The 26,913-nt window shown below is 35.1% G+C and overlaps 1 protein-coding gene across 4 annotated transcripts in view; it reads right to left on the bottom strand.

Moving 5' to 3' along the window:
• The window catches only part of LOC148947334 (uncharacterized), a 222,110-nt gene that overhangs the window by 19,517 nt on the left and 175,680 nt on the right, over positions 1-26,913 (bottom strand). For all 4 annotated transcript variants that reach the window (XM_089097024.1, XM_089097023.1, XM_089097022.1 and 1 more), the window contains 4 exons: positions 11,956-12,133; positions 6,460-6,692; positions 3,674-3,791; positions 1,981-2,262 (listed from right to left, as the gene is read on the bottom strand). In XM_089097024.1, coding sequence (XP_088953150.1) covers positions 1,981-2,262; positions 3,674-3,791; positions 6,460-6,692; positions 11,956-12,133 — 811 coding nt within the window. The remainder of the gene's footprint in view (positions 1-1,980; positions 2,263-3,673; positions 3,792-6,459; positions 6,693-11,955; positions 12,134-26,913) is intronic.

Here is a 26,913-nt window from a genome sequence, read left to right as displayed (position 1 = left end):
ATTTAATACGATGTTTCACCCACGAAATCAATTTGTCCCTTGAAAATGGTTTATTCACTGATAAGATGAAAAAGGCACAAGTCATCCCCCTCCAGACCTGTTTGTATAAATTAAAACTTAAAAATTATAGACCTATATCAATCCTTCCCCTATTTTCAAAAATATTTGAAAAAATCGTGAATAAAATGCTACATGATTACCTTACGAAAACAGGGATGTTAAGTGAAACTCAATTCGGCTTTAGGAAAGGTCACTCGACGTCGGACGCCGTGCATTCTCTCTGTGATATTGTAAATAGATGCTTTGAACGTGGTGAAATCCCTTTGACTGTTTTTATTGATTTTAGAAAGGCGTTTGATACAGTGGATTTTAAAATTTTACTCAAACGTCTACAGTCCCTTGGAGTTCGTGGTAATTATCTGAAATGGCTTGATAGTTTTTTAAGTGGAAGATCTATTCAAGTTGTTTTAAATGATGCATTTTCTTCTCCCTATCAAGTCAAGTGTGGTGTACCTCAGGGATCTGTCTTGGGACCACTTCTGTACCTTGTGTTTGTTGATTCAATGCGTTTTTACTTACCGGAGTGTTTTATCACGACTTTTGCGGATGATACTGCTTTAACTATGTCTAGTCGAATGAATGATGATCTATTGTTGAAAGTAAATAGAGTTTTAAAGTCATTTTATGTATTTACAAGTTTGAGCCTTTTGTCAGTGAATGTTAAAAAAACTAATTTTAGGATTTTTAGGAGAGTAGGTAAGCCTCCGAGTGTTGATGGAGAGATATTTTTTAATGGTAAGCCTTTGTCACAGGTGCATGAGGTGCGTTATTTGGGCTTCCAGCTTGATTGTAATTTGTCTTGGAAGCACCATAGTGATCTTGTTAAAGCTAAAATTGCTAGAGGTCTGGGAACTTTGCGTCATTTGAAACATTTTTTACCATTATCGGTTCTTTTATTATTGTATCATAGTATTGTTGCGCCTTATATTTCTTATGGTTATGTCATTTGGTCTAGAAATTTTTATGCAAATTTTAAAAGAGTGCAGATTTTACAAAATAAAACAGTACGTCTTCTTGGGAATTATATAGAAAATGTGAATGATACCGCGTCATGTTTAAAAAAATTAAGAGTGCTTAACATTGGTCAGATTCGCGATTACCAAGCTGCTATTTTTGCCTATAGATGTTGGAATGATCTATGTCCTCCAGTTTTTACAAAAAAATTTCGCGTAAATAGTTCACTCCACAGGTATGCAACTAGAGAGGCGGAAAATTTTACGGTTGAGTATCGAGACACCACATGTGCAGGTTTCGGAATTCAGTATTTGGCTCCGGCTATTTGGAATGATATCCCAGTTGGCGTTCAGGAAGCTGAACACATTGGGTTGTTTAAAGTAAAAATAAAAAAACATGTATTGGGAGAGGGGAGGTAATGTATTATTATTTTCATTATTAATATATTAGTTGTTTTTTTTTAATGAAATTTGTAAAAGTTTGAGAATTAGAGGATTGCAGCCGTCTTTCATCAGGCTTTTTGAGCCTTCCCCGGGCGGTTGCTTGTATATAGTTTATTTTGTAATTAGTAGTAAATAAAGCAAGTCAAGTCAAGTTCAATAATAATAAGATGGTGACTTTGCATTCTAAGGATTAATCGGGACTTACTCAGAAAACTATGATCAATCTGACATATTTTTCCCCAAAAAACACAGATTACTTGTTTGAAAATAACTATTTTTTGTTTTGTGCATTTTTCTCAATTAACAATACGGTGTGTTAGGTTTTACGCATATCCAGAAACTCTATCCAATAAAATCATTTTCGAATCCTAATATAACACCATCGAGAATAATAAGGCTACTCTATTTTGAAAACTTCTTTAAGGATAAATAGAAAACTTTTAGTAACCTCATTTGTACAAACTGCTTTACTATTCGCAAAAACCGGCAAAATTCACTAATAGCCAATATATACAGCGCTTACCTAATACAGTTAATGAAGCGTTTGCAGTCACACTACCCGCGGGATTCTTTGCCATGCATGTGTAAACTCCAATATCAGACGGGGTGATTCCAGTTATAAAATATACATCGTCTTCAGGCATCACATGCATCCGTCTTTCTCTGGCAGCTGGGAAATCCGACCCACCATCTTTGAACCAGCTTATCTCTGGGGAAGGATAGCCTTCAGCGTCACATTCAAGACGAGCAGTTCCACCCACTTTTATTCTTGCATCAGTTGGTACTTTGGTGAATGAAGGAAACACTAAAAAAGTAATTAGAGGACGTTCATATCTGATAATCGTGCACATGTTCATATTTGATCGTCGTGCACACGCTCACCTGAAATAATAGCTCTGATTTTAATGACCCGTATGTGGCGGTTATATACCCCATCTCCTGCTTAGAAGGGATATTTGCCCCTTCACCCCAAGACCGATAACACATGCCAAGACTTGTATTACTCAGAAAGAAAGATACTGAAACAAAAATAAACTACTTAAACTTCTCTTCCTAACTTCAAACCTCCCCCTCAAAACAATTTGCCAGACTTGTTTCCTTTTAGAAAATTTTTTGACGGTACCCATGTTTTTTTTAAGAAGGGGCCTAACATCAGATACGAGTTTTTTTTAGACCAGAAGGCTTTGATCAGTATCTATTTTATGATATTGTTCAAAACAATATCTAGGCAAGTCTCCTTCGAGCTAAAATTGGAGGGGGGAAGAGGGTACCGTATACATATCGTGAGTAGACTCTGAGCTGGATAGAATATAGATTTTAGAATTGTTTTTCTTCTAAGTGGAAAATACATTTTAAAACACCATCATTCAGTGATGTATATTTTTCAATTAAATAATAGCAGTACTTATGCCTCGTTTTTAAGCTATATTAGATGCCACCCACTCTTGATACTACCCAAAGAAAGTGCCTGGGAAGAGATGGGCAAAATTTACAATGTGGGTGGAGCTTCCGCATGATACAATGAAGTCGCCAGTAGATCCAGAAAAACATTTTGTAAGCATTGAAGGAGTGGGTTCTTGAACAACCAAATTTTCTAATCTTGTTTATCCTTTAAAACAAATGACCGGGGGACAAAAACATTAGGTTTCAAATAAGACACTAAAATACGATTTTGACAGTATCTAGACTGAAAAGTTTAAAAAAAAAAAAAGGGGGGGGGGGAAATAGCTTAAGCTATTGTTACTTAACTATTATTTAAAAAAGATAAAAACCAAAGAATATTCGTTTCTCTAAAAAAAATAGCAAAGGGTATGGGATCGGCGTCTTAAAACCTTAAATAATTAAACTTCTTTATCTTAATAATTTATTTTCAATTAGGGTCAAGTCAATTTTCATTCCTTCGTCCTACATCATGACAAAGAACAAAAAAAAAACAAGAAAGAAGGAGAGATAGAGAGAGAGATAGTCAGAGACGGATAGTGTGAGAGAGAGAGAGAGAGAGAGAGAGAGAGAGTGAGAGAGAGAGAGAGAGAGAGTGAGAAAGAGAGAGAGAGAGAGAGAGAGAGAAGAGAGAGAGAGAGAGAGAGAGAGAGAAGAAAGAGAGAGAGAGAGAAGAGAGAGAGAGAGAGAGAGAGAGAGAGAGAGTAGGGGGGGGGGTTAAACTAGCTAAATTCATGCCTAATATCCAAGTTAGAATTAAAACGAAGTTTTCTCACCATGCACTAAAATCTTCGCTTTCGAGGAATAAGTTGTCCCGAAGCTATTCGACGCAATGCATTGGTAACGTCCACCATCACTATCAGTCACGTTGCTAAAAGCCAACTCAGAAGTGGTCTGAAAATGAAAAAAAAACATAATTTCTGTAATATTTTATTTGTTAAATAGCTACAATAAATATTATATTACAAAACTATATTTTCAGTATAGGGGCAAATTCTTAGGTCCCTTAGAGGGGGAAGGGGTTTTCCTTACCTCCAGGGATAGACGTTTTTTCCTACCTGCACGAAATATGATATTGGGTACCATAATTTGGGACTAACAAGTCCCTATAAAATTCAGCAGTTGCTCATCGGTGATAAACTGGCTGTCGTAATTAAAAAGGCAAAATATGAAATTTGTTTTTACGAAGATTCACGACCAGTACTCTTAAACTCTTTGACTTTATCGATTATGCTATCCGCTTCCCCACATCCTATTTTATCCTCAAGAAAAATAAAATTTGTGATTTATTTTTATGAAATACATAAAATTTCTTTTTTTCATTTACATGAATAATTGAAAAATGGAGCTTTTACTATCAAGACTTTTCTTCAATCCATCTTCAATGTTTAAAAAAAATTTCTTTTGGCAAGCAATAGGTGGTAAATAAAAGGCAAAAACCTATTTTTTCTATTTTTTGGAGTTCTGAATAACACAGCCGAAATCAGCATCTTCTATTTACTTTTGAGAAGTGTAAAAGAGTGATTTAAAATGAGGTTTAGCATTAAATAACGGGATTATATTAAGTGCAATATATTAATAGAATTAACGGAAGATGTTTATGCAGTATGTGACTGGCTCACTTGCCAATTGATTGAAGCATTGGTGGTTTTGACAGATTAGACTCTGTTTTTCTTTCTTTATGTTCTTCTTCGTTATCGTGGCCCCTTTGAAAGGCTGAGAAAGATTTGTAAAATGCTTCCCTGATTAACTGTCTAGGGATAGGCTTAGGTGCTCGTTTGACTGACTACATATCAAACAATAAGCTTAACGAAAAATATAGTTCGGTCCCACTTTCTATGGCTGTAATAAAAGAAAGATTAAGATGACTAGGCCACGTTCTGTGGATGAAGGATGACATATTGCCAAAGATTGCGTTGTTTAGCCATCCATGTGGGATCGAACGAAAAGCCGGTCGTCCCCGAATAGGGCGAGAAGAGGTCTTAAGGAAGAATTTAAAATAAATTGGAACTTCATGAAAGGGGGTAAAGAGTGAAGCTTTGAATAAACTGAAATGGCGAAGGAGCTTCCGCAACTATGTTGGCCTAAGGCACCTCGGTTCTTTAGGGAAGTTGCTAGTACCAGAAGTAGTAATAGCATGAATACTGTGTCTTCAATCATATTACATTAAGAAGTTAGTTAAATTTGCTTCGGAGGAAATTATTTGGCAATACAACTGGTGTTGTAAAACACAAAAATACCCTCACGGTGTTAGAATCGTTACATTTAACTGATTTTTCTGCGTTAAGATTCGTTCTAGGTCTTTGAGGCTGACAAAATAAAAAACTAATGCCTTAGTGAAATCTATTCCGTTCATATTCAAATCATTCTGAAATCAGTTGGCAAAACTCTCAAGGGAAGAAAAGAGCTGACATGATATGTTTTTCTAATATGTTACAGGGCAAGAGAAAGATCTAAGAATGACCTAATTAACACTAGCAAAACTAGGTACTAGAACAAAAAAATTCTAGGCGAGAAAATAAGAACATGAAAAAAAGAATATATTACGAACATTTCAGCTATATAGAAAGACCCAAAAAATATATAAACATGACCAAAAATGAATAACAAATATAAGCAGGGCTATGATGGAAAACTACACAATATTTACTCTGTTTTTTTGTTTGATTTTTTCGCTTTTCCGGGGCTATTATTTCAAATGCTAAAATTGTCGACCGTTTGTTACGATCACAGGATCAAAATATTGAGAAATAGGCGTATTTGAGAAACCAGGCTATTTTTCGGAATCAAGATAACATTGACAGCCACAGATCCGAATACAAATGGCTTGATTTTGGTAGAAAGGATTACATTCTTGCAGTCTTGTATACATGTGCGGTATACATAGTAACCAGAAAGAGAAGTAACCAAACTCTTTTGTTACTTCTTTGTAAAACAACTATTGTTTGATCACACTCAGGGTTTCAGGTACCTAATTTGTCCCTCTAGTTCCTGCTACCCACTAGCTGGGCATTGAAACTTTAATAATGGGCAGTAGTGGCTACGTCCGAAGCCAGAAGCTACTACTTCTTGCTTCAGTTCGTCCACTGGCAATCATAAATTCTTATACCAGCCGTTTTCTGAGAGTTAGATCAAGTTAGTATAAAATGGTTGAAAACCCTTGGTCAAATCGCTTGCAACACATTGTCACCATCAAATTAGAGGTTGTATGAGACATTTTCGCGTTCCTAACACAATTTACCTAAAATAATTTACTCAACTACTCTCGAAAGGAGAATTAGCAGGACAATGTACATCAAGAAGATCAAGGTGTGGCTGAACATCACATCTTGATTCAACATCTCCTTTGAGAATAACTTAGCAAACAGGTTTCGGCAATAATCTCGGAGGCTGGAAATTTCAAATACGACCTTTAGGGGGGTGACAATGGTTTCACCATGAACCGTCAATCACCATAGACTACTGGGGGCTTCAAACCACACTTTCTCCAATTAATGAAAGACAAATATGCAATTTTTATCTTTGGAGAACCCTCTCCTCCCGAGTTCAGGCATGAGCTTACCACTGTTTTCTTCTCATCATCCGAAATCTTGGAAGTCACGGTCTCATCAATGACAGATCCCTCTGACAGCGAGCTTGTTTCAGACAGTGTTAAGACAATATCGTCTTTCTTCCATTGAAACGATATGATACCACTGGCTGTTGATTCACCTGTACATCTAAGGGTGAAATTACCACCTCGCAAAGCTATCTGTCCTTTGGGCTCCTCTGTTACCAATGGCTTGGGATAGTCGTCTAAAAAAGAATATACCGGTAAATATAATTTGTACTTCCTCGTGTTTTAATACTTCAAGGAATTGGTCCCAATCTAGAAATCTAATGAGCCAGCGTTCTAGGCTAGCAATCAGTGGTTAAAAAGTAAGACCCAATCTGTAAACATGAAATGAAAGAAATCACAAAAATTAAAAAGCAAAAAAAAAAATAAGAGTAAAAAAATATAGACACGTCTCTCCAAATTGTATTTCATTATGCCAAAATGAATTTTGACTCAAGAAGAAGGTAAACATCTTCAAGCTATTTTTAAAAATCTCAAACAACTTTCAAGTACTTTGTTTAATTTTTAAAGATATAAAGGTTAATAAATGGAGATTATTGAATACGTTTCATTGTAATTTATCAATATATTATTCAAATAAATTGAAATGTAAACAAAGGTACAGTCAGACGAAGAAGCTAATTTCAAAAATGAGGGGGAGAGGGCAAATCCGAAAGGCAGCCCTAAAACAGGCAAAGTACACGATAATTAAAGCATACATAAACAGATATTCAAATTATGTTTCAGTCCTCCCCCCCCCCACGCCCATACTATTTACGCTCCTGAACGAAACCAACTAAATGACAGTGAAGTCCCTGACTAATATTTGGAGCCATATCCCCCTTCATCCGAGTCAATGTGTGTGGCTACGCACAGCAGCTCCAGCAATTATATAATTTTCAGATTGCTTCATCGCAACAGAGCGCCGTCACAGAGATAGGAAATCTTTCCCGATCAATGCATTACATCCAGACAAAACTTAGAACCGTTTTAGATCGTAAATAGTTTTAGTAAAAAAAAATTAAACTTTTATCTAGACAAAAAAAATCATCTGACACTTAATATTAATGGAGAATCAACCACAAGGAATGGATTCGCCCACATTCAAATTAGCTCATAAACGATGTATATTAAAACCCATGCAAACCACATAATATCTACATTCACGTCAAATCTTATGAGACAACAGCAAATAAAACTGCAATAACTTATGGGACAACAGTATTACTTTGCTTAGAGACCACCCAGACAAAGACATCTGGAGGTTAGTATCAAAGAGAACCACCTTCAACTTTTGTCATCTTTTGTCAAGTACCACCTAAAGATTGCTAAAACCTGAAGCGTTTCTTATGTTGTCCGTATTACTATGTAAACACTTTCCCATGGGATGCGATTCCCACTGTTTATTGGCCAAGACCCCCCCCACACAATCCAAAATTACAACTTTTCTTTGGGAGCCTCTGTATCCAGTGGTTGATTTTTTCTTCGAATTAGCATTGGCCTAGAAAGTCACCTTTTGCGTCTCCCTCTCCTCACCTAGCAAAAATACTCTGATAAAGCGCTTAGATTTTTCCTGTAGATCATATCCTCTGTAAATAATTCAGAAAGTTTAAAAATCTAGTGCTTTGTTTTTGCACAGTTGGGTGCTAATTTACAAAAAACGACTATAGCAGAGGAGGATATGATTCAATGAGCATCCCCCTCAATGGCCATTACCCAAAAAAACATGTCCAGTGTTTTTTTTTTTTTTTTTTTTTTCACCTCACTCTGGTTATTACGAAAGAATCCCATTCCCATTAAAATTGAAAAGTGTTGGTATAAGAATCTACTTTATTTGCATTTGACCCCCTCCCCTATCCCCCAAACTGGCACAAAAAAATCCCCTAACAATTTGCTTATCTGTATTTTTTTTATGTATCATCTATTATATGATTTCATTCAGTGAATTTAGGATCCTAGCTCCAACTTATGCATAACCCCAGATATTAGAGTTGTTTCCAATATGGTCTGAAGATATATAATTTGACCCCCCCCCCCCCCGTCCCAGGCACAAAAGAAAACCCTTGATAATTTTTTTTGTCTACATTTTTTCTATGAATCATCCAGCATATTATCTCATCCAGTGATTGTAGTAACCTAGTTCTAACTTATGCATACACCTAGATATTATAGCTGTTTTTGACGTCGTCTAAAAATATGTAATTTTCTTTCACAAAAACAGTGACCGATTCTATTTGGTTTTCTTTTGGCTTATCATTCTCATTATCATTCGCAACCCTATCCACAAACCCATAATACTTCTCAGTATTAATTTATCTTACAATTGATTCCAGTTCTTACACAATTATACAGACGCAGATCAGTAATCAGATCAATTTGAGTCCCCCAAAGTAGCGAAAACATCAAAATAACTTCTTTTTTTCACCGGACCCCGTCTTAATCCATACCTGAAAAAGCTAGTTTTTCAAAACCAGCCATATATAGATTGTAGAGGAACACGAAAGGGCAGTGTTGCCATGTTTAACCGTGAAAACAAATAAGCAAAACTAGTTAGTTAAATTCCCCCACTCATTTTGTCTGTGTAAACTCAAACATTAACAAACTGTTGATTCCCAAAGACGACTACACCTTCAAAAGAAAGCAACTCCTTGTTAAGCTGTTTGGTGCCATATGTTTTAAGCTTCTTTTTTTTTTTTTTTTTTTTTTTTTTTTTTTTTTTTTTTTTTTTTGGTAGCCGCTACAACTAAAAACAGCACAACTGCATATGGAGGCCTTCTTAATCAAAACGGAACTTCCGTGTCTTCCTAATATTCTAAGATATAACTTAGCCGTATTCCAGGATTTTTGTTGGGGGGGGGGGGGGGCTACAAAAAAAAATCAAAATTTTTTATATGCGTTTTTATTATTTCTTACGAGTCAGGCAAATATTTCGGGGGGGGGGGGGTCAAACACCCTACCCCCCCCCCCTGGATACGACTTTATATGGTAGTCTAAGTTTCCATAAATAATTCTTAAAAGAGAAGTAGATTTCAGCGTCCTTTGTATTTTCATTCCGTAGGCCTGGGTATTGAAAGTTAGTTCTCTGGACTTGTATAACAGTAGCACTAAGCTCTGCATCTAATACTTTAATTCGTGAAGCTGACATCGATAAGGACATTATGGTTGGAAACTATTTGATATAACGGGACTATCTTCGTTTATGAATTATAAATGAGAAGGCATATTAAAGTGGAGCTGGATTTACATACTCCCCTTCCAGAGGTTTGTCTAAAGATCTAATTTCAACAAACGCGTCACCTAAAACAAATAAAAGCCAATGAAAATGATCTTTAAAACAAAAGGTCTATGGTCAGTAGAAAGAAAAGGAAGAACAAGAATAACAACCAAACGACTATTTCACCTGTATGCAACAAGGCGTTCAAACCAGTGAAAAGAGAAAAAATTCAAAACCTAACAATATTTTTTTCAAAAAAGTAAAGTTCTAAAATCAAAAGTGACTTCAAAGGAAAAAATACATCAAAGTGTAAAATAACTACTCCATATATAAAAGTTGAAAGTTATTGTATATAATGCTTTGATATTTTTTTTCTTTTTATTCTCTTTTGATATCACATACTTCTATTTTACATTTTTTATGGTTTAAATCCTTCCCCTTTTTCAGTTCTGTCGATGCCTTGTTACATACAGGCGAAATATTCGTTTGATTGTTATTCTTTTTCTTTCTACTGGCCATGTACCTATTGTTTTTGAGATTGACTTCTTTTGTTTTGTCATAGTAGGCTAGCTCGGTTTTAATAAAACAAGCAAAAGGACAACTTTTTTGAATCAACAGACCCTTATCCCTGGCATAATCCCCTCGCCTATCCCGTCCCAAATATTAGGACTTTACACCTGTAAATGTTGATTTTGCACGTAGTAGCTCGTAGTGTTTCCGATAGAAATCAAAATAAAGAAGAAGAGAGAAGACGTACGTAACCTCAAGGAATATCAGCTACGCAGCTAATAAAACAACCAAATATTAGACACTTTAATTACAAAAGATAATAACCTTTGCTCCTAAGTTGGTAGAGCCTGACAAATTTACAATTTTATTGTTAATTTTTAGAGCACTTATCAACTAATTATAGGGTTTAGCAAGGCGAAATCCATCTAAAGAGCAATTTAACCTCAAAATATCAGTTACAACTCGAGGAACCAGTTTTAACAATAAAAAAGTAATAATAGTAATAACAATAGCAATTGTCTATCCTCAAACATCAATTTGCATATGAAGAAAGCCTAGATATACATGCCACAAACAAGCGATTGAAGAGAGAAGGATCCTACATATATAATTCTTACATCGTTTCCGGATAGCCACATTAATGTTTTACATTAAAGCAAGACCCTAACAGAAGTCCCATTTCGTTTTGACAGTCGGATTTTACGTCGCCCAATGAGAAAACGTCTTTGTGAGCAAATATTCAATCTGCGTATGTTTCGGATCAGAGTTGAAAAATATGTTTTTCCGACGAAAAGAGATTCTTTTTTAGCTCTAAAATCAAAAAAAAAATTCATAGTCCACGGTTGAGTTCAAGGAATATCTGAAATGTTTCTGCTGTGAATTTATTAGTTGAACAGTTGATTGATTGACTGGAATCCACTGAGAGAGTTAGGTGCTTGGCCACCAGAATCACAGTACTTTCTCGACGAAACCACTCGAAAATACAAATCTTTGATTAGTTGGCGCATGACAGGGAATGTTTTTTTATTTGAGCCACACTTTCGACTCTCGTAGGGACAGACTCTCCAGAACCACCCGAAAATAACCAGTAAATAGACACTGCATAATGACGTTAGGATGACCTCTTTAAAGGGCACCATTTTTGTGGAAAAAAATAACAGGTCAAGACGGAATATTTCAATACAGAGGGGTCCAAAGGGTGCTTACGTCTTATAGCCACCCCACTCAAGTTCTTGGTCTGAGTAGAACCATTTTTTTCTGTATTTCACTTTTTGAGTGTGGTGGCTATAAGACATAAATACGGTCCAAGGTATACTATGCACCGACAAATGACATGAAACTGCTAAAGAAAAGAATATGGAATATTCAAAAACAGTTCCATATTAAAAAACATATATTAGAAATATCTCTATTGAAAAGGACTGCAACAATTAGTTATAATTAAACACCAATTAAAAGTTTATATCAATAATCAACATTAAGAAAATCAAAAACATAATAGTAAAATTAATATGGGATAAAACTAGGTAATTTCCAGGAAGGAGAATTTATGGAGAGTTGCCTTGGTCAAGAAAAGCTATTTTCTTTCATTTTCTTCTTACGTAACAGTTCTCTTCCAAAATTATCTAAAGGAGAATATAAATCTTAACCCAAGAAGTGAGTCAAAAGAAGCAACAACAATATGAATTGTCTAACCTCCAGCAACAATTTGCATATGAAGGAAGGATAAACATACATACCACAAACTAGTGACTGTAGAGGTACCGCCGCCAAGGGTAATCCTTGTAATGTTTCTGGATGAGCACACTTCATAATCATTTCTGAGCCGAAATCAATAACACGTAACCACTCAGTTAGCCATCGAAGTTGACAGTCACATAAAAGACTGGAAGTATTGACATGAATCTCAGACAAACCCTAAAAAATAGTAAAAACATTTAATAATGAAAACGAATCAATTGTAAACTTTTCCTCTATAAAATTTCAAACTATTCAGGTCAGTCATCAGGAGGGGTGGGGGTTGAATCGCCTCCAGCCGAAATGTCAAAATAGCATAGGAATCTGTATTATTCGGTAATTTTAATGGCTGAAAAAAATACTTTTCCCTCCCCCTCCCAAAAAAAGCAAGACTCATCCATTTATCTACTATGTTCAATCCCGATCTAGAATGAACTGAAAAAAAATGGAAAAGGTTCACACAGAAAAGACAAAACCCAAATATATGAGATCTTATGGTTTTGCCGTTTTCGCTGTATTGTAAGAAGACAAAAACTGTCATTTTTCTATTATTTTTGTTTTAAGTGTTTGCTAATTTTATCTAAATCTTGAACAAAAATTCAAATGACATACATTTGATGAAAACGCCATGACACATTATTTGATGGAATTGTAAGTGAAGGAGGAATCAAGGCCGTATCCGGGGGGGTAGAAGATTTGAACCCTCCCCCCGGAATGTTTGTCTGACTCGTAAAAACGTAACAAAAATGGATATAAACACATTTTGTATGCGTTTATGAGGGTTTTTGTGTACCCCCCCCCCGGAAAAAAATTGAGTAACACCCCTCCAAAAAAAAATCCTGGGTACGGCTTTGGGAGGAATAGTTTCAATTGACCTTGGTCTTCCAAACTCTTTTATGTCCTCTATACTTTATATTCTACATAAAAAGCTAAGAAAGGGTAGGAAACTGTCATATGATGGTTCCTCGAACTTTTTACTCAGGGAAGAGGATAGTGCATGGCCATAAACTTTAGTTTGTCCAGAAGGAGGTAGAAGCCATCATTTGAATTCAAATCGGTTCAGTATAAAAAAAATGACATCTAGGTACTTTAGGACATTTCCTAACTTGTCAATAGGGAAGTAGCCCCTAAAAGCATCACATCACAATAGGTCTGTCCCTGAGACACGTCCCTTCCCCTAGTTTGTGCGAATGGTATTGTATAGCTTAGGATCAAAAAGAATTTGATGAAATTATTAAATATAAAAATGCTCTAAAATTAAAGAATAGAAAACAGTGCTTTCGGAAGTTTTCGACCGATTCTACTAATAATTAAAAAGAAGATATACAATACTTTCCTCAGTCTATCATTTTGTAGATTGAATGGCAGTCAGTCAATTGTCAAACTGGCACAAAGGGCACAAGAAAATCCACTTAACATAATTTTGAAAAAAAACTGAACAAATTTTACAATGGTCGACAATTTGCTTGTGTTTTAACCGAGACTCATTTAACATAATTTACTAGTAAACTGGTATGACTGACAAATAAACTTTTTTAACAATACTAAATCCATTCCAAAATTTAGAGTTATTGAAAAATCTTTTTTTTTCTGAAAAACTTTTTTTTTTGTTATCTATATTGGAAAATACTTTTTCTGGTATTTTCAGCGAAAAAAAATCGAGAAAAAAGACAAATCGCCACCCCCCTGGAATTTTAAAAAGAAAATCTAGACAGAACAAAAAAAGAAACGAGACAGTTAGTTAAAAAGATTATTTATTCCGCTTCCATGCAAAAAATAATGAGGTTGCCCATAAATACTTATTTTAATTTTAAAGGAATATTTGAAAGAAAAGTTGCTATACTTTTTAACAGATGAAATATATATTGATAGATAGCCCAATAAATCCGCCGTTTCTCCACTGAAAAAAGGGGGCTATGATTTACATTGCTTCTTTCTTCTTCTTCTTTTTTTGCCCAAAAATTGTCAAGGACTGCAATAACCTTATTCGAGAAAATCAGGTCGCGTCATATATATAGTCTGTTAACAAGACTCTAATTCTTTTTTACAACAAATCAAATGATACATTCAACTTATTTCAAAGTTGAATGAATAAGTGGAAGTAATTTCGACATGCATTTCAACATATAAAATATATTGACCCATGACCCTAGTCGGCCATTCGATCATGTTCCTTCCCAGAGGGGATTGGGGCCATGAAGTTTTCGTTTGTTGTATTTAAGTATAATATTGAATTATTTTTGTCTCTCCAAAGTATTCCTACTAGTGCCCATGAGGCCTAGTACATTACAAGGATTATTTGTTTACGCAAAGCCTAAACGGTGTAGAAAAAATACTTAAAAGTTATTTTTTTTTTATATATATATAATATTCGTTCTAAGGATCTGTCAGACAAAAACATTGCTTGTCTAGTTAGTGAGGAGCTATGAATGTTGAATACTGCCGTATTTGAAGCTTGGTGCACCACAAATTCCGGAAACCTTCAAGTAGATAGTTAGAACAGGCGATTTCTTTTTCATATGCAAATCAAACAGAAATTTTCCCATTCATAATATCCTTTCATAATAGAGTAGCAACTACTTTTTTCTTTCTTTTTTTTCTTTTTTTTATGACCCCCCAGAAAGGCACAAAAAAAAATCCTACAAGAACATTCAGACTTTCATATTAAGAGTTTTCCAGGAGAGAGGACATCAAAGAACACAAAAACCAGAAATGTAAATCAGTAAGCATCTTTATTCTCATCGATCAAATGATTTCACAACGGAGTAGGAGCAACCGATAATTAACTTTTTAGGTTAACTTTTGACTAGGTCAAACTCATTTTATCATTATTATGAAACTAAGAATTCATGGGAATTAGTATCTGAGGCTCGGAATACTCAACAAGCATCTTTATTTCCACGGTTTGCTGGACCACAAATGTGGAATTCTCTAACAGAGGGTAGTAGGCTTGCAGAAAATATTAGCCAGTTCAAAAGTTTAACCGTTTTCTTCTGATAAGTTGGTCATTCAGACTAGATTTTTTTTTGGTGGGTGTGAGCGTGTTTATAAATCAAGTTATGAATATACAATAGGATGTAAGGGTGGAAACAACCCAATGAGTTGGGTGGTCATTGAAAGATGCAGGGAATATCTTTTTTGTAATAAATTTATCTGATCTTTAAATTTTTCTCCGTAGGTGCCATAGTGAGAAAGAAAAATTCTAATCTATAAAATAAACAGGTGATTTAAGTATGAGCGCAATTTAAGCTATATGCTCCCTCCGAAACAACCGATTTTCCGACAAGCCTGCAATTGTACTATGCGCTTACAGGACAATTTACTTGTATATAATTGGATTTATTAGTCTGAGATCTATCCATTGACAGAATCTAAATTATGATAGTACTCATCCTTTTTCTTAGAAGATTTAAACTTGAAGAAAAAAGGAAGAATCACCCTATTTTCACAGATTTTCAACCAATTTTCAAAGTATTTTTAATCTAAAAGACCAAGTACACTAAATTCCAAAAATTTAATTCGCTGGATTAAAAAAAATAAGATCTCAGCTATAAAATCATTGCCAGATATTCGTCTTTCATTGATACATCAAAAAGGAGAAAGAAATTATCATACTAAAACTTGCATAGGGAGCATAAGCCTTAAGTCAAACAAACAAAGAAGACAAAATGCAAAATTTATTTATATTAAAAACTATAATATATATATAAAAATACATAAATTTATTTATGTATTTTACGACGACGAATTTCAGGAGTAATTACTATATTTATTATTTCACTTACACAACGCAACATAAAAGATGATTTTGGACTGTACATTCATATAAAGTTTCCCATCAGTCTCCCCCTCCCCCGTCTCGCTTAGTCTGCAATTCTTTTTCTTCTGCTAGCTTTATCTTGTGTTCAGTCGTATGTTAAAATGTCGCAAACGAACACTGTCTTTTATGACAATAAATATTTGTATTGCAATACTTAATTAAAATCATGCTACTATTTTTAAATCATGTAAATACAGTTACATAGAGATTACTCTTACATAGATTAAGTACTTAGGAGTTATTTTTTAGAATTTCGATTTCGCTTTGCCGTTCCACCCGAATCTTTGCTAAATCACCTGTCGTCTGCCGATACCAAGGCAAAAACCCGATTTTAATTTAAGGATGGACAACCTCCTAATGTCGGCTCTACGAGTCCAAAAGAACTAACTGAATTGCTGTATCTGTTTCGCTTGCTGTATCTGTTTTTTCCTACAGCTCACAGCCATCGATTTTCTACAGTAGAAATATATTAGAATCACAAAACCTAGTATCGACGTCCAGCAAAAAAATGGAGTGGCGAAGACAGAATAAAAATCACTTTGAAAAACCTATTAACAATACGCTATATTCTTATATTTCTCCCATTCCAAAAAGGAAAAAAATTGCACTTTTCTAAAAAACTTGACGAACGCTGATATGTTTTGGTAGAGGACAGTGGGAAAAGAAGAGAACTTTTTTGTCTACTATTTTGTCAAAATATGTTTAGATTGCAAAATTCATTTAAAAATCATTTTTATACACCTAATTTTTACTTGCACGGCCTTAGTACTAAAAAGCGACAGTAAATAGCAGATGTTTTGTTTTTTAGAATTTGATTTTCACTTTACCATTTTAGTACCTAGAAACTTTGGTAAAAAGCAGGGAGCTTTATTCGTCAGCTCTTCCGTTATTTGGAAGGGAAATTTTTAGCACGTTAAAAGCAATAACTAGTCGATAAAAGACGTTCTTCTGCTATTAATAACCTGACTTTTTATCCAGCCACCCTAGCATGGTAGCAAGATAATATCTTACACCTAAGGTTTATATTTCCATTGCAAATTTTTGGTTAGGTTTTTTTACGAAGTCCTGCGCTTCTAATGTGTCAACGTTAAGACGACAATTTCATTGTCTGCTCAATTAACGCTTAAAATTTGCTTAGCTTTTTTTTAAGTAGAGAAATATGATAAAAATCGGTGGAAAACCGGACAACCGTTGCTAATATTACTATTTTTTTTATGAAATTTTGATCATTCTCTGGAAACAGTAGAGGTAATATCAGAATTATTGCTCGGTGAATAGATTGACATGTGGCAAATAAATCAAACGATATAAATATCTTATCCTTTTGGAGCAAAAAAAAAGAAGAAAAAACAAATAAAACGGTCCTAGTCTTGTCGCAAAATCGCATGGTTTAAAAGGGAACAGAAGCCTTAGAATTGCATATAAATCAAATCCTTGAGAATTTTGAGTCCAAAATTCAACACTCATTGTCCTATCCGTTCCATAAGTTATAGCTAAAAAGAGATTTTACTCTCTGTAGCCGGATAATAAATAACTATAAGAGAAGGATGAATAGATAATTGAAGAACAGTGAGCCAACTTTAGTGGCTTCCGACCTATGGCCAAATGAACTCGTCCCCATTTTAATATTATGTTAAGTTATTCGCACCTATTCAACATACCATAAAGATACAGCCCAACTCTATTTTGATCACTTTTTATATGTTAACTAACCACAAAGAAATTACCACACTTGCCTCATGAATCAAGTTGCCTCACATACATTATGGCTATTTATAGGATGAGTGCCTATATATTTAATGCAAATACAACAGCTAGGATAGAACATAATGTTCACTGGCCAACGTGGTCGCATCAAAATTGCCACTAATTGTATAATTAAATTATTTTTGGCAAATAGCTTCATAATGATAGGTGGTAGAATACTATTATGTTTAAAGTTGCAATACAGGAATACAGTCTACAAATAGGAAAATTAGATCTACTTCTTAACCGCACGTTACAAAGAAAACGCTTGCCACCAAAAATGTAATTTTCAAGCTTTTAAATCAGAACATCGACCAACAATATAATGTGAAGAAAATTTTTGGTGTCCAGTACGAGAAACCAGATTGTTTCAAAGAAAGTCATACACAGGAATCGACATTTCAGGAAAAAAGTACGAATAAAAAAAACCACAAAGGAAGAACATAGAAACTCCACGAAACTATGGGAACAATAAAAAAATTGTTGAGGTCTTGGGGGAGGGGGGACATGGATACACCAGGGTATTGCTTAGAGATGTCGGTAAATTTGATATTGCCAATTAGTCATAAAAGATAAATTTGGGCCTATACTTCATTTTGTTACTAATTGTGATTTTAATATAGTTTTAAGTGATATATGGCTTACTACTGAGGGAATGATCGATTCTTTAGTCAAGGGTAAGATCAAAGCGGTTACGCGCCAAATATACCTTTGCCTGACCTACCCATGTAGCCTTATAAGTATACTTCCACGCAGGGTATGTCCCCTTGATACCTGTTCAAAGAACCACTCTCTCGGAAAATTTGAGAAACAATGGCTTAAAAATGCACTTTTTATACTTTCACTCGACTACTACACCCCTAAGAAATGGATTTGTGTGCATAAATAATACTGTTGGGGTACTAATCCTCTTATCCTATTCTTTGGACACAACCAAAAAATACACACAATTCAATATATTGAAGCACCCGTTTCGTATTTGTATTTGCTTTGTATTTGGCTTTTGTGTGTGTGTGTGTGGGGGGGGGGGTTCTTATATAGCAGTATGTTGATTATTTTTCAGGTATTTTCTTGACTAATTATTATTATTATTATCTATTTTTAACCCACACTATACAGAGGTACAATACGTGGAGTATCACGAGGAAAAACACAAAAAATGCGACACAAGACAATATAGCCTATAAATCAAAAATTACCAAATTACAGTGTAACACATAATAATTTAAAAGAAACGAGAGCAAAAAAAAAATAACGTGAAAGGAGGGGGAAAAGAGGAAAAAAAAAAAAAAAAAAAAAAAAAGACAACTTGCAGAATCTAATAAGCTGGCATTAAAATTATAATTATTGGATTTTTACTCACTCTTTACAAATCTAAATTGTAGAATGACCAAACAGAGAAAAACAACTAAACAAATAAAATAAAAATAACTTACGACTGAAAAAACGTGATAAGGTGATGGTGCGGAGAAAAACGGATACAAGCAGTATTTGAAAGTTTTCTGTGTAGTGCTTCCAGTTTTTCATTAATATTAGGAACAAGAAATTTATTAATAATTACCTGGTTTTTGGTCCAAGGTGGAAGAAACAACAAAAATTTACAAAATCTAAAATAATTAATCCAGACTTTTTTTAACACATTTTTCTTAAGAAGGAGAAAAATTCCAGAAGTAAAAAGAATTGAATGGTCATAAAAAGTTGAGCAGAGCTGGGCCAAGGCGAGTTTATTCTATTTTCCTCTATTGGCAACAATCTTAGCATACCCTAATTGAACTTTCATATTAATATTGGAAACTGTGCACCGGCGCAAGCTTAGAAGACTATTAGTAATAGAAATACCGAGCCATCGAAGAGAATCTACGAGAGGGATAGTAAAGCCACTACAGCGAAGGGAAGTACTAGAAATATTATTAAAAGAAAGAAATTTACATTTATCTACATTAAGAGAAAGGCCTATGTCTGAAAAAGAAGTAGCAATACGAGAAACCATGTTAGATAAACCAGTTTTAGTACGGCTTATAAGAAGCAGATCATCAGCGTAAGCCAGGTAGGAAACATCAGAAAAACTGGAGAGATAGGTAGCCGAAATCTTTGCCAGAACTCCTGAAATACACAAATTAAAAAGGGTCGGAGATAAAACTCCACCTTGCCTTAAACCTCTTTTCAATTTGATATTAGATGCCGGCACAGATTTCAGCCGAAGAAAAGAATTAGAGTACCGGTACCGAAGAAGCAAAATAGCTGATAGATTGACACCGTAACCACGAAGAGCAGAAAAAAGCTGACTATGACATACACTATCAAAAGCTTTTGATAGATCTAAAGTACAAAGAAATATACTCCTTCCCTTAGAAGAATTTTCAAGGAGCAAAGAAGATAATACACGATGTGCGTGTTGACAACCTACTCCGGGCTTAAATCCAAACTGGTTATCTCTCTCAAGCATATTATTTTACAAAAGGTATTAAAACATGCTTAAGAACTTTACTAAAAGTGCAAGAGACAGTAATAGGTCGGTAAGAAGAGCAAATAAAAGGAGAATTCCCCTTCTTTAAAATTGAAGAGACAGTACCACACAAAAAACTCTCCGGTACACTAGAAGTACAAATACACATCTGGAGAAGTAGGTGTATATGGTTAATAAGGGGGAGCAATCTAATAAAAGGTGAAATCTAGATATACCATCATTATCAACATTATCTGATTTAAGTTTCTTAATTGCTTCAATTACAGATGAAAGAGAAATAGGAACACAGAGACGCTGAGATAGAGGGGTACTAAAAATAGCAGAAAAAGAATGAGAATACAAAGAATGCACACGGTAATTAACATTAGAAAAAATAGACGAGTAATGGTCATGCCTAGCAGATGCAGGAAGACAATCACTATTTGGTACATCACTTCTAATCGACTCAGAATTAATAACTTTTCGCCATTCTCTCTTTGACACTGGAAAATCCATACCACGATAACGCATAGACTTAAGATATTTTTTATATTCCCTGCGGGTCTTACGCTTAAGGTCAGAAACAATACCACAGGGCGGTCTATCACATTCATTCCAAACTTTTAACCAAAACTTAGCTTTATTTTTCAAAGTTTTTAAATTAGGATCTAAAGACTAAATATGTTTTTGTATACCACATCTAACACGTTGCAGTGGCACTGCAACTGCCTCGGCATCTTTTAGACATTTAATTATTTGATTATACTACCAGTCCCGGTCCTTTTTGAAATTCCCTTGTATAGAGCTCTGAAGCAGATGATAGGGAACTCGTATAGCAGACAGCAGCCTTGTTAGTGTAAACGCATAAAGAGGAACATCTGCTTTCTTCCAATTACTTTTTTCAAACCATTTTGAAGACTGGGGTACTTTGCAGAAACTTGCAGGGTTTAAATTCAGCGTAAGAGTAAGTGAGATAGGGAGATGGTCTAAGTCTTGTTCTTCCGCATGTACAAACACTATTGATGTAATAATACTAGGTGAGCAAATAATGTGATCAATATTGCTCTTACTGCCAGAATGGTGAATATAAGAATACGGATGAGTTTTGGGTATAATATGATAAGATGGAAGGCAATCCAACAGCAAATCACATCTCACTGATGAGTTATTTATATCCGTATTGAGGTCACCAATGATCATATAATCTAGAGAAAATGAAAGAATATTATCAACTAGAAACTTCAACATGTTACAGGCTTTAGAAAATCTGGCCATCAATCTAGAGGAACGGTCATCATGAGGCAGATAAGAATTAATGAAAACTATAGTGCCCATACGAACAGCCAAAAAAAAAACTCATCCGAGTAAAAAATCACCAGCGAAACCAAATTAGGATTGTGCTTAAAAACACAATCTAGTCCGCCAGATGGCCAGCTTCTTGTGGCTCTGGCAGTAGTAAAAAACACATCATGATGAAGGCTACGACGCAAAACGTTAATGCTAGAGTCTGTAAGAGGATGCTCCTGTAAACAAACCAAATCAAAATCATAGAACTCATCAATAACGAAATCCTTATCCTTTGTACCATTAATATTAAACGATATTATTGAAAACTCCAAAGTCATTGCAAAAAGTGGGAGCGCGACATTAGTTCCTTAGATATAGGGCAGGACAAGCTATAAGAAGTATGATTCTTACCACAGTTAGCACACTTGGGAGCAGCACTACAAGGACTATCCTTAGTAGAAATATGTGGCCCAGCACATCTGGCACATTTCGGGACATTGCTGGTGCAAGCACTTTGAAAGTGATCGTATGATCGGCATTTGAAGCAGCATTTAGGTATTTCTTTAAATACATGAATTCGAAAAAATTCATATCCAACTTTAATTCCTTCTTTAAAATAAGCAGACTGAGTGAAGGAGTCTTCAAATTCCAGCTTGACTGACATAGTCGGGCCCAGTCGATTTGCACTTATTATACCTTGCAGTCTTTTAATAACTGAAAGGTCAACATCAACTGGGAAACCTCTTAGAATCCCAAAAAGCGCTCGGATCGTACTTTAACTGTTGCTCCGGTAATAAAGTTCTGAACGGATGTACAAAAATCTTCAGTTGCAGATTTATCGATATTGACATACCATCTGTCTTTAACAGGTTTCACACTACAAACTAATTCATGCCCAGCTATTTGATCGAGAACAGATTTGCGTTTAATCGGATCAGACAGATCTGAAGGCACTTTAGAGACAATAACTGTTGTATGAGTGTCAATTGCTGGGGTAGGTTTCAGAAGTTGAGGAAAATTCAACTGATAATTGTCAAGTTTCCCTGACATTTCAACAACCACTTGTTGTAGCTCATTAAACTTAGAGAGTAAAGAAGTATAAGCATTTGCAGGGAGACATGGCACCTCTGTAGGTCGCTTTATCACAAACATAGGTGCAAAAGTGTCACTACTGTCAAGAGATCTTAACAGAGAAATAATGTCACTAAAATGATTAGAAAGTGCATTGTTCCCTTTACGTACTGGGCGATCCAATTCAGGTGCACTTATTTGCCACAGTAAACTTTTAGCTTCTTTGACTATATTCACGTCAAAAAACTCCATACCATGTCTTTTAATAATATCCTCCTCAATTCCGCTTAGCAAATTGCTTTGAATAAAATTCAGAACTGGAGAATATACAAGTTCAGGCATTTCGTCGGAGCTTTTCATGGCTATCGCACTCACCACAAATTAAAAAGTCTCAATATTGGTTCAGAAACAAATAATGAGTAAATAAATATCAAAATATAGGTGAAACTAAAAACACAGTATATTCCATTTTATAATCATATTAAGTTAGGTAATCAACTAATTTGGAATAAATTATGACCTCACCAAAATAAATCCAGACAGGAATAATATCCAATTCAATTTTGATGTTACCTCACTGAACTCTGAAACGAAACTGATCTGGGCGTCTATATGATTATTGTTTTTCGCCCGAAAATCAGTCTTTGCCGTTTCGAAAACTTAAACTCTAAAACAGGGAGTTTCGATATAAATGAATAAATTAAAAAAGATTGTCTTTTTATGTCAATTTTAAATATATAAAATGCATTAACTTTATCCATCAAGTTATCCATCAAAAGCTACAAGTCTGAAAAAACTTGCCTGAATTTCAAAAGGGAGGAAACACCCCCCAAAAAAGAGAGCGATATTGATGAAAATCGCACTATCAAATTTAGAACATCAGAGAACCCTATTGCATAATTTCCAAGCTCTTATCTATAAAATGTAGAATTTTATATTTTTATCGATCGAAAATTCATGGATGACCAGTCGATTTAAAAGTATCAAAATACTGCACATACAGTTTCCCAGTTTCAGACTAAGTAATGTCACATGGTGGCGCATTCGTTCTTAAAGACAAGTAGCTATCTGTATCAAGGCTAGTTGATACAGAATTATGCAGAATGATGTATAATAGCGTATCAGCTATCATGAAGGAGGTATAGTGGTTTATTGTGTAGGTGCGGGGAGGCTAGATGGATCAAAGAGTGTAATTTAATGCCCAAATTGTCTGAATCGTCACTAATTTTGGATTTGGGAGGGGTTTGCTGTCGTATCCTCTCTTTTCCCCATCTCAGAAATAATACAAAATACACATGACACGAGAATATACTTAATGCCACTGCATAACCCATTGTTTTTTAATAAATGGATTTTTCACACTCCCTTTTTTGCCCCTCTTCTACACCTGACAAACTATGCCAAAAAAAAAGACGTTATAAGAGGAAATACCAAACAAAGTAGTGTATATAAACAAAATACAGCTCACAAAAAAATATGAATCAAAAGCTTTTTTCATTAAAAAAATTTGAATTGATAAACAGAACCCCTTGTAAACATAAAAAGACACGGTGTTTCGACAAAATTTCTGTTTTGTCATAAACACGAATTGTTTTACAGACACGTAGTGATCGCGATGATAAGTTTTACTTAAATCATGTAGAATCTCCTGGATCAGAGCAAATATCAAAGAGACACCGTAATTTCATCTGCATATTATTAAGGAGTGTATGGTTTCAGGTAATCATAGACTTTAGGTTCTAATCTAAAAAGGTCAGAGGTGGTTCACAGACCTAATACAAAATGAATAAAACCTGCTTGCAATCTATCTATTTTTGTGATTAGTTTACTAGACGTTTTTTCTTGCATACTGTAGATCGAATGAAAACAAAAATACCATTAGAGATTAACACAAATCGGATAAAAACCTTTTAATAAGTGGTGGGGCAGAGAGGTAATGATGAAGGATATCTGGGCCACACATACACTAAACAGCCTTCTGTATCGGGACCATCAACCCGATTAAAAGGAAGACGCTAAAAAATATAACTAATACGCGAAACGATAATTGAAAAAAAAATAGAAATGGGACAATATTCAATTTTTTGTACCTTTGCTTTTAATTCCGCTTTTTCAGTCTGTTCTTTTTATTTTTCAAACAGGGTTTTCTCTCTGACAAGTTTCTCTGGCTATTTGGGACGCTAAAAGCAGTTAAGTAGAAAACTAGTCAAAATATCCAAAATAACTTTGCTTATGTCTATATATGCAGTCCATATTTTAATCCATTTTTGTAGGTTTTTGAAGTTTTTACGTATTCTTCATTAAGTTAAGAGCGGACTAGACTTGGCTGCTTTCTGTCTGGAAAGTACATTTGTTAAAAAAAAAGCAGAGGATTTGCCTAAACACGGAATTTAAATGTAGTGAATTTGTGATCGTCTGTTTGAGGTTCTTCGGGGTTTCTAAAAAAATCTTATTTTCGTGTAGGGTCTCTGCAACTATCGATGAGTACTAACACTCTGTACAAGCTCCAAAGTCCTTAAAATCAGATCTCCTGGAAATAGAAAGGGCGCATGATGGCTGGGTGGTCAATTTCAGTGCATCCATGACTAAAGAGCTGCTGAACGTCTGATCAAAGGTCTTGCGTCGATATCCAAGCTTTATCTTCAAGGATGAAGCAATCTAGAGTTGACAGACTTCAACTTTTGAGAATTCATTCTTCCTCAGACCTCTTTCGGGACATACATCTCGATCGGGTCCAATACTCCCGTGTGAGATATCTGGTTGTGATTCTTCGATTTAAGATCATGTTACTAACCACCTCGATTATTCCTATGTACAAGTCCGTTCTGCATATTGAATGCCAAGTCCTGCTACAGGGATTCCTAAAACTCTACTGGTACCACCCCAGAGGATCTAAATTAGGGCCTCAAAGGCAAGTTGTAGCACCGATAGGATACCTTTACAAACTCTATGTAAAAGATTTGATGTGGCATCAATAGCTGTTTTCGACCAGTACATCCACTACTTTCCCTTCAATGAGTTATGTCTACTTGCACCACTGTTGGCTAGACAATACGGCAAATAAGCACAAACAACAGGACGGCCGAATTACCAACCAAAGTAGGCACTATACACTGAGTAAGTGAAGAAAAGTTTTGTAAGACACTGCATATCCATTTTGAATGGTCCCCGAGGGAGGTTGTCCCCGAAGAAGCGTCTGTTGATTTTTCTAGAAGTAAATTTAACAGACACAGTTTCGAGGGAGAAAACCTTCGTAGGCGGTGACAAGGCATCACAACGTGTTGCAGTACCAGTTACCCGTGGGTCGCTGTTATTGCTACATATGCGACTATGTCTCATGTACAAATATTTATCTTCCACCTCGCACTTGATGTATCCCGTGGAATAGAGAACCAAAAATAAGTTCTACACGAAGAATTAAACGGAAGCACGTAAGGCTTCTTTTCACAGACATTTTTATCCGCACAGTCTCTATTCATATTAAATGAAAAAAAAAGTTTCATCATTTAAAAGAAAGGAGCAACATTAAAACTTTAGACGAACAGAAATTATTCCGAATTAAAGGGGGGCTGCCCCTTCCTCAACCCTTGCTCTTTACGCCAAAGCCTTAAAGTTCTTTCAAAATACTTCTCGTTGAAATTTGACGATTCTTCGGTGTGAGCAGTGTTTCTTAAAAAATTGTGACAAAAAGTCAAACTTACACGTAAAGAGCGAGGGTTCAGGAAGAGGCTACCCACCTCAATACGGAATAATTTATGTTCCTTTAATACGTTACCACCGACTCTTGGATTTCTCTATGACGGCTCTCCTGCGGATATGGCACTTCCATGTAATGGTTGATTTAAAGATAGAAAGGGTACCTAAACCAAAAACTGAAACAAAGACTAATAGCTAACACTCCAATTGCTTCTTGCGCCAAATCCTCAATAACATATTAAAATTCCTTCCATTATTATTTGAGATGCGACCCATAGATGCGAATGACAAGAATGTAGCCCTTTGCTCATAGAGGTCGGATCAATCGCTCACAACCAGTACTATAACAGTAAAAGTTGGCAAGATTCCGCTGAATTCCTCTAACCGCCTGTATTTAGTTACCTCCTGACAATGGATTATGAGGACCCCCCCCCCCCAGTGAGATCATACTTGTTCTGAATCCTTGAAATTCCCAAATAGAATACTAGTTGCTATTCCTCATGAATTTTGGTGAGATCAAACAATCCTCTCTCGTAGATGTTCTAATGGCAATAAACTTAATGAATTCCATAAAGACGCCGATTCAAGTCCAGATTAAAAATAAACAATGTGATCTCGCGCTTACCCAGTTTTGTTGAAACATGGAAATTTTGCAAGCTTCAAATGACATTTTCTTCTCCGATTCACCATGTCCATATACTACAAATTTGAAATCTTACCCATTACCGTTTCCAAGTTACAGACACCCGAATTCGAGAAACGCAGAAAAGCAGCATTATAGCACAGTAATTGAGAAACGGGCCATCAGGCTAATGGAATATTTAACGATATTTAACAAACAGCAACACCAGTGTTAACAAAAGAAAAAAGCACAACAACAAGAAACATAGCATT

The sequence above is a fragment of the Artemia sp. Qi Xiang Cuo genome, chromosome 11, assembly GCF_049724085.1.
Source record: "Artemia sp. Qi Xiang Cuo chromosome 11, ASM4972408v1, whole genome shotgun sequence".
Taxonomy (NCBI): domain Eukaryota; kingdom Metazoa; phylum Arthropoda; class Branchiopoda; order Anostraca; family Artemiidae; genus Artemia; species Artemia sp. Qi Xiang Cuo.
This window is presented reverse-complemented; position numbering and strand designations above follow the sequence as displayed.